The sequence below is a fragment of the Penicillium alfredii genome (assembly GCF_028826965.1).
Source record: "Penicillium alfredii strain IBT 34128 chromosome Unknown utg000001l_segment0_segment0, whole genome shotgun sequence".
NCBI classification, from domain to species: Eukaryota; Fungi; Ascomycota; class Eurotiomycetes; order Eurotiales; family Aspergillaceae; genus Penicillium; species Penicillium alfredii.
In genome coordinates this window covers 595488-608576 of record NW_026622698.1, presented here as the reverse complement: position 1 = coordinate 608576, position 13089 = coordinate 595488, and the positions used below count along the sequence as shown (strand labels likewise).

At 51.5% G+C, this 13089-nt stretch overlaps 6 protein-coding genes across 6 annotated transcripts; 2 read left to right on the top strand and 4 right to left on the bottom strand.

Moving 5' to 3' along the window:
- Nucleotides 1–110: 110 nt before the first annotated feature.
- NUU61_000228 (uncharacterized protein) lies at nt 111–898 on the bottom strand (the record flags this gene model as incomplete). Its single annotated transcript, XM_056650812.1, has 2 exons — nt 111–203; nt 254–898. Coding segments are annotated over 2 exons (738 nt in total), but the record flags the coding sequence as incomplete, so codon positions are not given.
- Nucleotides 899–966: 68 nt separating this feature from the next.
- Nucleotides 967–4551, top strand: NUU61_000227 (MET18/MMS19 family protein; the record flags this gene model as incomplete). The annotated part of the gene is made up of 6 exons (XM_056650811.1): nt 967–1114; nt 1170–1443; nt 1548–1645; nt 1710–1849; nt 1898–2086; nt 2137–4551. 6 exons carry the CDS (start codon nt 967–969, stop codon nt 4549–4551), a joined length of 3264 nt encoding a protein of 1087 aa, XP_056515661.1.
- An 824-nt stretch (nt 4552–5375) lies between these two features.
- NUU61_000226 (uncharacterized protein) lies at nt 5376–6523 on the bottom strand (the record flags this gene model as incomplete). Its single annotated transcript, XM_056650810.1, has 5 exons — nt 5376–5972; nt 6051–6188; nt 6250–6295; nt 6353–6378; nt 6473–6523. 5 exons carry the CDS (start codon nt 6521–6523, stop codon nt 5376–5378), a joined length of 858 nt encoding a protein of 285 aa, XP_056515660.1.
- An 802-nt stretch (nt 6524–7325) lies between these two features.
- On the bottom strand, nt 7326–8515 carry NUU61_000225 (uncharacterized protein; the record flags this gene model as incomplete). The annotated part of the gene is made up of 2 exons (XM_056650809.1): nt 7326–8140; nt 8251–8515. 2 exons carry the CDS (start codon nt 8513–8515, stop codon nt 7326–7328), a joined length of 1080 nt encoding a protein of 359 aa, XP_056515659.1.
- A 615-nt stretch (nt 8516–9130) lies between these two features.
- NUU61_000224 (GPI anchored serine-threonine rich family protein) lies at nt 9131–9901 on the bottom strand (the record flags this gene model as incomplete). Its single annotated transcript, XM_056650808.1, has 2 exons — nt 9131–9703; nt 9755–9901. 2 exons carry the CDS (start codon nt 9899–9901, stop codon nt 9131–9133), a joined length of 720 nt encoding a protein of 239 aa, XP_056515658.1.
- Nucleotides 9902–11861: 1960 nt separating this feature from the next.
- Nucleotides 11862–12908, top strand: NUU61_000223 (uncharacterized protein; the record flags this gene model as incomplete). The annotated part of the gene is made up of 1 exon (XM_056650807.1): nt 11862–12908. One exon carries the CDS (start codon nt 11862–11864, stop codon nt 12906–12908), a length of 1047 nt encoding a protein of 348 aa, XP_056515657.1.
- Between the last annotated feature and the right edge of the window lie 181 nt (nt 12909–13089).

The window sequence follows — 13089 nt, the reverse complement described above, 5'->3', positions numbered from 1 at the left end:
TTGGATATTATGGACTATACCAAGGTAGAGCACCCAAATTAAGAACTAGCAAAAAGAAATCCTCGTATGCGTTCACTCGTTTCATATTTCATCACTCATGACCCGGCCCGTCACCGATAGTTGACAACGCCATTCAAAACCCAGACCTCCCCATTCGACACCTTTTCTGCAACAGTGTCGACCTGGATATTTCCGGGTTGGATCTAGAAGTGGTTAGCAATTCACAGGCCCAAAGGACAGAAACAAGACATACAACGATCTTATCACCCTCCTTGTTCCAAGTCAGCTTTTCCCCTGCCAGCGTCTCGATCTCTTCTTCCGCCCGCCAAGGGCTAACAGGGATGAGATGAGCCTCCACAAACCGTTGGAGATTGCGCTTCGCCCGATCCTGGCCCTCTTGGCCCTCGTAGGCATCCACCTCCCCGAACTTACTATAATCCTCTGGATTCTCCCATGGCTTCCGGGGCAGGGCCTGGATTGCACTATTCCGCGGCGCCAGCACCGTGATATTCTTCGATGCATCGTTGAGACGGGAGGCGATGGGCTCGAAGTCTCGAGTCAGCCGCGCATAGATGTTAATGCCTTTTGTTTTCGGGAGGACGTCGGAGACAATGAGCCCGTCTGCTTGGCTGTCTTTGGAACGCTGGATATCTCCGTCTGGGGCTGTTGATTGCGGCTTGACGAGACCGGGGATGAGCTTGTCCATGATGGAGTGCTGGTCTTGAGACTGGAGAGCTAGGGGCTTCTGGTATAGGGGAACGGGGAAGGAAAATCCCCAGAGAGAGAATACACTGCTGATGAGGGCAAATATCAGAAGTAGGGAGTGATGCATCTTGAGCGCAGCATTCAGCAAAAGAGCTTGGTGTCGAGGGCAAAGCGCCAGAGCTATGACGCAAAGCTACAGCACGTGATGTGGAGGGACCGGTCACCTGATCTTATCGATAAGAGGCCCTCGGTCACACGAAAATGGCAGGCACGGCGGGACTGCTACTCCTTCCCCCTCGAACCCTCCCGGCTATCTCGATTGGTACCATGTCGGCTCTGCAGACGTTTATGCTGGTGGTCGAGCACGACAAGGAAGAAGCCAAGCGCATCGCCGAAGGTGTTGCCCAAGGTAAAGCCCGTTTTTCTGCCCCGCACTCCGGCTCCGTTCTAATGGCGCGATACAGATGTGGAATCCAAGAAGACGACATTGATCGAAACGGTCCAGTCGCTCGGCGAATATATCAATGATGAAGATCCTATCTTGCGCGGGAAGGCCGTGTCCTTCCTCACGGCCGTGATTAAAGCGCTGCCAGCCAGGTATCTGTCGAGACAGCAGATCCAGGTCCTGACGACGTTTTTTTGTGATCGAATCGAGGATTGTGGTGCAATTGCTGGTCTGGAGACGCTACAGGCGCTGGAGCGGTTTACTGAGGCATTGGCCAACGAGGTTGCCCAAGCGTATGTACTGAGTTATGCGCCTGCCATTCGTGTTCCGTGGGCTTTTTTCTCGGAGCGGATGCAAGACCCGTTGAATTGACGACTTAAGGCTAACTCTGATATAGGTTATTCTCGAATTTCCAGGACCTCCAGGCTCGCTCGCAATCGCAGAGGTTCCAGGTTTATCAACTGCTCAATGAATTGATGTCACGACACCGAGCAGGTACGTTTATGGCAACCTCAGTTGACTTTATTCGGAGCCTCAGATCAAAACTAATCATGTGCAGCATTGCGGGATATGGGTGATATATCACTTGTTGGAATTGTGGATCTCATGACAGGAGAAAAAGATCCACGGAACTTGATGCTCGTCTTCTCTGTTTTGAGAGTGGTAATGGTGGAATGGGATATCTCAAATCATGCCGAGGTATGTTTAAATGCGTCTTCAAAAATTGCCAATTGCTAACTGGGACAGCTTTTGTTTGACTCGGTTTACAACTATTTCCCAATTACCTTCCGACCTCCGCCGAACGATCCTTACGGGATCACCGCTCAAGACCTGAAGGGTCGGCTGCAGGACTGCATTGCGGCAACTAGTCAATTTGCGCCGCATGCCATCCCGTCATTATTGGACAAGCTGGATTCTACTTCTCCCAATGTGAAAGTAAGTTCCTGTGCTTCTAGATGTGGAGCTGCGACTAACTATCCCACTAGAAAGATGCGCTCAATGCTTTGATTGCCTGTATCCACTCATACGATCCAAATACGGTTTCCAGGTATTCCATCACCATTTGGGAAGTTCTAAAGTTTGAGATTCTGAACGCCCAAGAGGAGTTTTTGTCTGAGTCTTCCCAGGAGGTTTTGAAAGGCATCGCGCAGCGTCTCTCCGAAGGAGTGACCGAGGCTTCACAGGAGCTGCCTCTAGCGCAATATCTCAGGCCTATTACCAAAGAGTGCAACGAGCAACTGCAGGAGCCCCAGCAGAAACAAGCAAAACCCGCTCAGCAAATTTTGAGCTCCCTCTCGGCAGCTTCTGCCATAGCATTTACTATCATTGTGCAGACAGTTGTGGCCCCTATCTTCACCATCTACCAGGAGGCAGATGGAATGGTCAAACAAAGAGCTCTTCTTGAGACTCTTGTTGTCTTGTTTGACTCTGCAGTTAAAGTATTCGGGGAGTGGACAACTCGAGGAGGAGAAACCATTATCGAAAATCCGCTGCTTGAGTTCAAAGATCAATTCTCGGATATTTTCGGCCAGGCATTAATGGGTGCTGCTAAGGAGGAAGTTTCCTTCCGGGTCACTGCTTTGAAAGGGTTTCTACGCCTCTCGACACTGCGCGATTTCTTCCAAGACAATGAGATTGGGCTGCTCATCCAATACTTGGATGAAATCCTCCTGAAGGAGGAATCGGTTGGCCGGGGAGATTTGCAAAAGGAATCAATTGCTGCACTTGCCGAGATTTCCAAACACAAGCCTCGGCTTATTGTGGATATTACCTTCCCTGCATTTGTGGCTACCCTGCCGGATAAGGACGAAGGGCTTGACTCTTCCTATCTTTCGACACTCGAGACCCTGGCCCAGATTAGTGTGGAGAGAGATATTTTCGAAACGCTTTTCCGTCGTCTTTTCAGCAAATTGTCAATTCTGCTCCAGAAGGACCAGCCTGGATCCGTTGCCTATCCTCGTGCTATTCTCATGACTCTGCTTTATGTGATGCAACAGCGAAAGATGGACCAAGATCCCAATGTCGATTTGTATTTTGACAAGGTCGTGGTTGGTCTCTGCCGCAGTGTCGCAGCGTCCGCCTCGGGGAAGGCAAAGAACCAAATTCTCAACGATCCCACAGTGCTCCATTTTTTGGGCCGGCTCTGCAATCTTCTGGTGCGGTCTGTTTCTATCCAGAAGCAAGAACAAGTCGCAGAGAATGTATATAGCCTCTTCGCACCAGCAGAAGAATTCGTGCCTGTCCCATTCGCCCAAACCACAAATGTTGACCAAGAGCGCACGATCATCATCTCGACATATCTCCTCGCGGGACTGTCTAAAGACTGTGGCCCCCGCATCCCACACACCTCACCCGATATGTCGGCCTTGCTGGCGGATATCTCTCGCCGCTCCGTCTCTAACACCACCGAGCCTGCTACGCACCTTGCATTCCTGCGTCACCAGGCCTTGCTCGCCAACAAGTTTTTATCGAAACAGGATTTGAGCATTGCCGAAAACCTATTTGACGCTTTGGTGTCCCCAGACCCAAGTATGAAACAACAGGTTCTTAGTCCAGCCACCATCCGCACTGTCTTCTGGCTCTCGAAAGCCTTGGTCATCCGCCTCGCTCCCACAACTACACATATTTTGACTTCCCTTCTGGCTCTGCTGTCATCAGTCGATCAACAGACCAGCACCACAGCCGCGCGCGGCTTCTCCATCCTTCTTAGCGACGACGATGTACTCTCTACAACCAATGGAGCAATCATCCGACTGCTGTCTAAGCAGCGTGTCTTCACCACTGTCATCCCGCTGATCTCGTCGTGCATCCGCGAAGTCAACATTGCCGGGTCTAATGAATCCGACCCATCCACCAAGACACCTGACCACATCAAACCAGCCCACCTTACTGCCCTTGCCGGAATTATCTCCACCATCTCCACAGCTCTGGTCATGCCCGAGCTCCCCACTCTCCTCCCCCTCCTCCTGCAGTCCCTTGATCTCCAAACCGCAGAATCCGTCGCCGTCCGCACGGCCACGCTCGACACGCTCGCCGTCATCATCCGCGACAATGGCGTTGTGGTCATCGATCAGTGTGGCCACGTACAAAGTCTCGTCAGGAGGCTCCTCAAGACCACCACTGCCGCCGTCCCTGGCTCCGGTGCCGTCAATACTCCCCGCCTGCGTGTGGATGCCTTGAACTGCCTGTTCTTGCTTGCGACCCGCCAGTCACCCTCCAATAATGCCCCTGCTGCCCGCCCCCCTCCTTCTCTGTCCCCGCTGCTCCCTGTTAAGAACCAGGTCCTGCGCTCGCTGAGGGCAGTCTTGGATGACCCGAAGCGCGAGGTACGCAAAGCGGCAGTAGATGCACGGGGTGCGTGGCTACGAGACGTGGATGATGCGCCGGAGGAAGAGGACTGAACGTATATAGTAGAGTTGCCATGACTTGGCTGAACAGAAAGTCCTTGTTCGTTTTGATAGAAGAATTATATGATATATTATAGCCAGCCAGCCTGTTCAATGCAACATCTATGTATTCAGATGACCTGCCTTCTAAGTAGATAGTACATGGCTCAATCAAAGCCTCGTTGATATCAATATTACATCCCCCAGGACCTCGACTGATACACAACTACATCTCTTGAATTCGGTAGGTAGTTTAGGCACGCTAGCTTAGATAATGTTTTGGGCAAGAAGCCTAGCCCTAAGCACTCTCAATAGTGACTGAGCGTGGCTGCGTCGATTTACTAGGTATTTACTCTTCTCTCGCATCCAACATAGAAATCAGACCCTACACAAAGTATTAGGGTCAATATAGGGACACTCAGTAAGCTGAAAATAGTGACTAGTGCCCCAGAAATGTCTTACTCAAGGTCGATGGCTATATTGTGTACACCTAAATACCTAAATAGATGTAGAAGCGTGTGATTGGACAAATGAACCAAGATAAGAAGCATATAGGCTTAGCGTATGCGATGTAAGGACAATACCGCGCACAGAATACTCTAGTAATTGCTGGCAATAACACTACAAAGGGAAGAGAATATCCGAGAATCTGGGATTTCTCTTTTGTTTAGAAACGACGGGAACAATCTAAGAACAATGAAAACGTCCTCCACTTTTTGGCAACTTGAAACTCTTCCCCTAGTTCCAGCTCACATCCCCATTTCCTCTGCGAAAACCACCTCGTCCAGCTCTATCTACTTGCCCCCCCCCCCCCCCCCCCCCCCAATTCTTCGCTGCTCTCAGTCTTCCGTTGGGGGAGTAGCATAGCAAGAGTGACTGGGGATGGAGTCCCCGCTATGCTCCTGAGCACCGCTATCCTGGTGAGTAGTTCCCTCAGTGCCAGTCAGCGAAGCTGCCTCAGTCGCTGGACTCAATTGTTCCTTCACCACACCTTTCACCAAGGTCGGCTGCAAAAGTGAGAATGCGAGTGAGAGTTGAGAGCTGAGGTCAGCAGGATCGTCCATATCCAAGAGATGCGGTGACGGTCTTATAGGGAGAGGGCGAGACAGCGCAGGAGAAGCATCAGCCATGGTGGAGGGTGCTGGGGCAAGAGCTTTAATTGGAGGATTGGCCTCCATATAAGTGGCTCTGCGCGTCTTGATTCCCCGAGGCTTCTTGTTCTCTGACAGAGACTTGGACTCAGGGCGCATGGATGAGAGATCGAGGCTGGGCAAGGTATCGATTTCTGTGCGAGCAGCCTCGGTCAAACCAGGGTCTAGGGTTGTCGTTGCTGGTTCGGTTTCCACGGAGATAGGATCCTTTATAGCAATCTCGGAGATCCATTCCTCGATTTGATCCGTCTTGCCAGGGTCGAGGGGGTGCATAGTTGGGGCAGCCTATGCAGTGAACATGTTGAATTAGTATCCATTTTCCTTCCATTATGCATGATTTGAGTATAAAAGGGGGAGGCCTACCTCTTCTGCATCTAAATTGCCAGAGGGGAATGTCGAATCCGAACGATCTTCGACTTTGTTATTCTCAAGCCAATCGCTTATTGTCTCATGAATCGAGGTCAAAGTGGCATCATCGAGTTTGCCCTGGAAATTGAATGTCTGAAAGAAACCATTTATTTTAGCAAGAATATTAAACCCGGCACTTGATAGAGAAAACTACCCTTCCAAATGGCCCAAACTCTGCGTGCACCTGAGGATGGGTCAATCTAGAGGCAGTCAGTTTCTGGGTCTATCAGCCACATGAAGCAGGAAGTCCTTCATACGAGAGTTCAGCCATCAGACCAGGAATCTATATCAAAGGCTGGTCAGCAGAAGAATATCAGGGTTATAGCAGGGCTCTATCAAGCGGAGAGGCTTACCAGACTCTCGTCCACGCGTCACACCAATCGCATCTCCCACTTCTTCTCGTCAGGTAAGAAGTGTGCATGAAACATGATGAACAGGTTGGGTTAGCTTCAGTTTCATGGAGGCTTAGAGAGAAAAGAGACGCGGAAGGAGCTCAATAGTACGTTGGAAAGTGAGAGAGACGAAGGACTCGAGGGGGAAGTGTGGAGGGAAGAAGAAGACAAACGATTCCACCAGGCCAGAAAATTCTGGAAGTATACCAATCGTGTGACAGTAAAAATGAAACGGAGCCTTGGAGAGAAAACCAAGGAGCGCAGGGGCCTGAGATAGTTGAGGATCAGCAGTTGCCTGGGAGAATTAGACAGCTTCACATGTCATGGGTAGGAGCGGCATAGAGAGTGCGGTCCATAGTGACTGATGAGTGATTTTACCTAACCAATCTTCATGCAAAAGAAGGCAAAGGGTCATAACAAGAGATGTATATGCAAATAGATTCATTTGTGCCTGTTCAGTCATGTCCAGAAAAGAAAAGAGAAAATGCAGAAAATACAGGTCATCAAGCGTCAACTCTAACAGGGGTACTCTAGTGCAGAGAAGAAAGAAAATAGAAGACATAGGACCGAATTCTGCCACAATGGGTATCTGGGCCTCCGAAAAACGCCATGCACAATGTAACAGTGCTAGAAATATAGAGAAAAAGAGGATATGAGAGGAGCTGGAGGAAGAAGATACTGGAGCCGTTGGAGGGTATTCAAAGAGATCTTGAATGGGAATTGCCCAAGGCGGTCAGGTAGGGCTCGGTGAAGCAAGGCCTGATGGAATGGATAGCCCATTTGATGTCACGAGGAGATGTGGTGAAGAGGAGTGTATGGCCAGCCTCGAGTAGCTCCATTAGCTCTCGGGTCTGTTGCTGTTGAGCTGGATAGCCCACTTCATGTGCGCCTCGGTCTCTTTCAAGGATGCGAGAGTAGCATCTATCATGGCAGTATTGGCCTGGGCACGCTCGATAGTGCTCCGGAGCTCATCATCCTTGATCTGCTTGTAGTTGGCATGGGCGGCCATCAGCTTGTCGTGGATGCTCTTTAGGTTCTCGATCTCGCGGTTCTTCTGGTCAGAGATGACATCCAGGCGCTCGGTGGAGGTATTCTGGGTTTTCTGTGCTTCAGCCATAGAATTCACCTCATTTCTGATGCCCTTGACACGCCGACCAAGATCTGCCTTTTCGCGCTTGGTAGCAGCCGACAGCACCTCGTACTGGGTCTCGTGGAAGCGGACCAGTTCCTGTGCGCGCGCCTGATCGCGGTTGTGTTGCTCGCGCTCGTCGCGCATCGTTTGATTGGTCTGGGTGGCAGTCATTTCGGCACCTTGACGCTTGGTTCGTTCGCTTTGCAGCTCCGCGCGCAGCTCCTCGATTTTCCGGTCCTTGCGCGCAATGGAGTTTAGGTTGGTATCGTTGACCTGCTCCAGGTTCTGGAGCCGTTCCGTCATATTCTGGACCTGGATCTTGAGCGTCTCGTTCAACCGCTGTGTTTCGTCCGCGCGCGAGCGGTACAGACTGCATTCGCGCGTCCGCCGCGCAACCTCCTCTTGCAAGTTGTGGATGACGCGTCCCGATTTCCCGGTCGCCGCATGGCCGACGGCCGACCATTCTGTCGTATTATCACCATTGCTCGGATCAGGACTTGCGGAAGGGTTCGGGGGTTGTACTGGAGAGCCGTTGGAGTCTACTTATGGAATCCCTGACAGTCAGCAACTGATTCTATCCCGACACGAAGCAGAAAAAGGTCAACTACAAACAAAAGGAAAAGAAACTCACCTGGAAGGCCATTGCCGGCCGGTGATCCGTCCTCGAAAAAGCCGGTGTATTGGTGCATGTTCAGCTGCGTGTCCACATGCGGGAGCTTGACCTTGGGCGCTTCTGCCGCAGTCGGAGGATGCGAGTCAGCACTGTCGACACTCAGCTTTCTGCCGGGACCCAACCGCCTCATGACCAGCCCCAGACGAGCCATCGGAATGACCGGAGCAACCCAATTGACGGGGGATAGGGTATCGCTATGGATTGGGATGGAAGCGCCAGGCATGGAGGGGAGGGAAACGGCTTAGCAGAGACATGGAGGGCTCTGCGTACCACTATTAAACCTCAAATGGGCAAGATGTGTTGTCGCAGTCTGATGGCGCTTAATCATTGCCAGCTCATGCCTTGCAAGATTAGGTATCCCCGAGACACTAGATCGGAGGTGAACAGTGCATCGAATTGAGGGCGGATAGCGCTATCGGCAGATCAAGCAGGACAAGAGGTGATCGGCAGAGTCTCCGAGGCGAACACGTCCAAAACTGGGGCGAGTTCAACAAAATGAATTAATCGGAGGGCGTGGGTGGACAGGTTGAAGGATTCAGAAATGTAAGACAGCGCGAAGGGCGATCTTTGTGTTCCGATCCACTAATTATTGGCTTCCATCAGGAACGCCACTCTCGCATACTCCACAAACACGGCTATCAGGGGGAAAATCATGTCAAAGAACTTTACGATAACTGATTGGTAACAAAACTAATCTCTTTTCCTCCAAAAACGCCTGACAAGCCGCCTATAGATCAACCATACTCGGCGGGAGATATATATACACGAGCGCAGCCCAGTCCCACCTGTCAAGTGGCGACCCACCAGCATGTAATTAGGGAGACGCATCCTGGTTTTTCTACAGTAGGTAGGCAGCCACAGTAAGAGCACCCACGGCCAGAGTGGCAGAATACCGTGACAGAGATGCTGCACCAGTCTGGACACTGCCGCTCTCAGTGGCCTCCTTGTTGTGGAATGACCCGGTGCTGGTGCCATAGGGCCCGTTGGCATTGATGGAGCTGACAACGGTGGTGGAAGTTGGGCTACCCGAGGGACTGGCAGAGACAGAGCTGGAGCTGATCAGGTGCTTGCTGGTGGAGTGACCGGTGGTGGTGGTGCCGGTCGTGGTCTCCGCGCTGTGGTTCGCGCCCGTGGTGGTGGCAGTGGTCTCCGCGCTGTGGCTCGCGCCCGTGGTGGTGGCAGCGGTGGTCTGGGTAGTCTCGCTGGAATCGGACACAGGCTTGCCACCAGCCTTCAGCAGGGCGGACCAGTTGGATTGACCATCCTGCGAGATCTGGAAAGCGTAGGACTTGCCGCCCTTGATGTTGTCACCAGGAGTCCAGGTGAAGGAACCGCCATCGGCCTTGTCGGTGATGGTCTGGACTTGCTTCAGGTCGCCGGCATTGCCTTCGCGCAGAGAAAGGGTCACGGGCTATCCGGTCATTAGCCATTGCTGGATTGCGGGCAAATCAAGGAAACTCACCTTGTCGGGGGCACCATCCCACTTCAGGGTAACGGGCTTGCCGGCTTGGATGTCCTTGGGCCACGATGTGAAAGAGATACCCTGGACGGTGGCGCCCAGGGACAAGAGGGAAGCGGAGACGGCGATGACACTCCTCGAGAAATGCATATTGAACTAAATAAGAATAAGGAGTGAATGGGTCGGTGGTTGGATTTCAAGGAAAGGATTGAGTGATTAGGGTTGGCGGCGGTAGGGCGAGGCGTCGAGGCGATGGGATAACCAAGAGCAGACGGACGAGGCACAAGTTGCTTCTTATCTTTCTTGCCAGAAGTACAACGATCTTCCCAGCCCCGCGGATCGAACTCGAATGTCGCGTGTAGGTATTCGAATGTTGACCCTAAAAAGCGCCTTCTGAGAGAATGTCGCATTCCTGGAGCCATTGAGGCCCATTATAGGCCTATTTTGGAAAGCATGTACTCTACAATGTCAGGAGAATGTCTATAGGTGAACATGGAGAATTCCTGCCCAAAGCTAGTTTGAATGCTCCAATGTGGTCGGTTTGATCTGCTTGAAGTATGAGTTTGGGTACTGAGTGTCGATGGTGAAGTCAGGATGTTGGGGAGACGAAGCATTCACTACCACGACAAGGAGCAGAGGAAAAGGGGTGTAAATAAACCTATCCCTACTGATTGTCTCGTAAATAAGAGAATTACGGGTGAAAATTTCCCTAAATGACTCTCTGGAACATCCCGGAATGCCATCCCTTTCCCGAGTGTTTGGATAGAAACCAAGGCATAGGGCTGTGAAATGAACTCCACAATTCAGAGGATCAGTACTAGCATTTCTCGGATAGCATTTAGCGCCCGAAAACCCATACCAAGGGGTGCTGCTCCGCATATTAGGGGGTTTCTCTCAGCAGGGAACTTGTGAAGATATTATAGCTTGAGGTCCCATACAATCTGCAAGGGTCACATTAGATAAAAATATTGGGCTTCACATACTGAAGCGCAAGATAACTTGACGATCGATTCTGGCAATAGTGTTGATGGCGCCTCGGATCTCCAGCTAAAAAAGGGTGTGCTGAAGGCGTGTGAAGCTGACTTGTGGGTTGGGATAATTGGCATCTCATCACCCTGTTCTCATAGAGTGAATGGGCTATTTAGCAATATCTCATCCATTAATATATCCATAGGATCTGATCATGTTCCCTCTTGTTGTCGAGTAACAGCCACGCCTGTGGGAAGTAACGATTTCTGCCTGTTTCATCAGGCAAGAAAGAAACACGGAGTTTCCCACGTGGCTCTCATGCACAGCCCGCCAATGAGAGTGATGATATGTGGGTGGATAGCCAATCAGAAGCTCGGAACAGCAAAGTATACATTAATCGTATTCAAACCTCATCAGACTTGTGGTGAGGTATACATCATCTTCAAAGTAACTGCGAATGTAATAGGGAAGGCAGTACCATCATCATAGCCGGCCCTACACGACTCGTGCACCCCCTCATTATGAAGACAAAAGTTCAGGGGATTCCAAGGAGTAACCTATTCGAATTCCACGAGGGGAATCTAGTAAATGATAATTCGCCATGATTGGGTGCCTTAAGGCCATAGCTACGGCAAGGGAATAACTTAGTGTCCGAGTGTTTGACCATCGAGAGATCTCCGGAAAGGTGAATAGTATCATTTTCATCACCATGTTTTCTATAGCAGCCACAGCAATCACCGTTCATCTCATACCTCCGAGTTGGACGCAGATGGCCTACAAGGCAAACACCCATAACCAGAGATCTGCTGGTGGAAACTAGGGCTTTGGCCCCTCTACGACTCATCGCAGTTGCCGCCTTGGGCACAGACTAAGATGCTTATGTCGTCAAAATCCCACGATAAGTCGCGTGGACAACTCGCAGTTTTCGTCTTATTCGCGTCTCATCCACGTCTCCTTCGCGCTCCTTTCAAGTATTTTTCGCGTCTTATTCCTCTCATTTTCACGCCCCTCTTTTGCATCCTGTCGATCTAGGCCGTCCCCTCGTTTCATACACTGCTCGCGCGCAGTACCTGGCAAAAATCACAGGATTCCCCACATTTGGTTGCCTCACGATCCACTCTCGTTGTTTATCTTTTAGCCTATGGCAGACTCGATATTTTCCCACGGGGCTCACCCCGACCTAGCCCTGGCACAGTCTACCGCACCACGGTTCCCTGAGCGCTTCTATCGCACGAGAGAGCGGAGCGAAAGCCGTGCTGAACAGGAAGGCGCCCAGCGTCCAGCCGAAATCACGGTCATGGTGATGCCAGAGCCTCTCCGGAACGCCAAGATCGAAGCCTACAGGATCGTCATCCAGTGCCACTGGCTGGTGGGAGATCTCGAGGTAGAGCGCATGACCAAATCACGCCTCGGAGTCAGCGCCTGGTCTCGCTACTGGCATAATGTCTACAGTTACTACGACCTGCGAAAGATCGGCGACGCCGTCTCTGCTGCCCTGCATGACATCAACGTCTTGTACCTTGGACTCGCCGTAGGCCTCCACGAACTCCTGGAGAGAACCGATAACCAAATCACGCATTCATCCAATGAGGCAATGGTTGCTCAGGCCATGACCACCATGGAGCAGGAAGTCGATCGCCGTTGGGACCGTTGCCGCCACAGAGCGCATCGAACCATTGAGATCATGCGTGACACCATCCAGTCCGAGCTTCCCTTGGTTATCAGTGACGATCTTCTGGATCGCATGAAGCGAGGCATCTTCGCCCTGACCCCAGATTACGGCTACGCACCGGGCCGCACGTATCCTGAGACGCCAGAACCAGAGCCACAGGAGTTATGGGAGCGGTCGCAGGAGGATTACATGTTGACTGCTGACCCCTTCTGGGATGAGATGCCGCCGTTTGAGAACTTCTCGATGGTGCAGGAAATTCCGCTGTATGGCGGGCCTACCCAGGATTCCTTGCAGCTGCTTTGGCAGTCCCAGGGTCCATTGCTGCGGCCCCCGCCTGAGCACCAGACCTCGCACACCATCATCGAAGAGGGGGAGGAGCGCGCCCACATTAACATCGTTGTGCGCTGGGACCCCAACTTGGACCAGACCCAGTCTACCTGGATTCACGCCAACGACGAATGGAACGAGATTGCTCCGGGCTATCGTCCCGTTGGCGCTTGGCAACGGCCCTCTTAAGGCTGAATACTGAGATGCTTGACAGGAGTTTCGGTCTCGTCGGTTTTATGGGATGGGGAGATCTGTTTCGGTCTGATTGAATTTTCTTTCCTCTCTTTTTCTCTCTTGCGTCAAAATGGCGTTATTCGTTCGTTATTTCTTTTCTTCCTTTTCTTTTTCTTTCCGGTTGCATCGTGTTCTT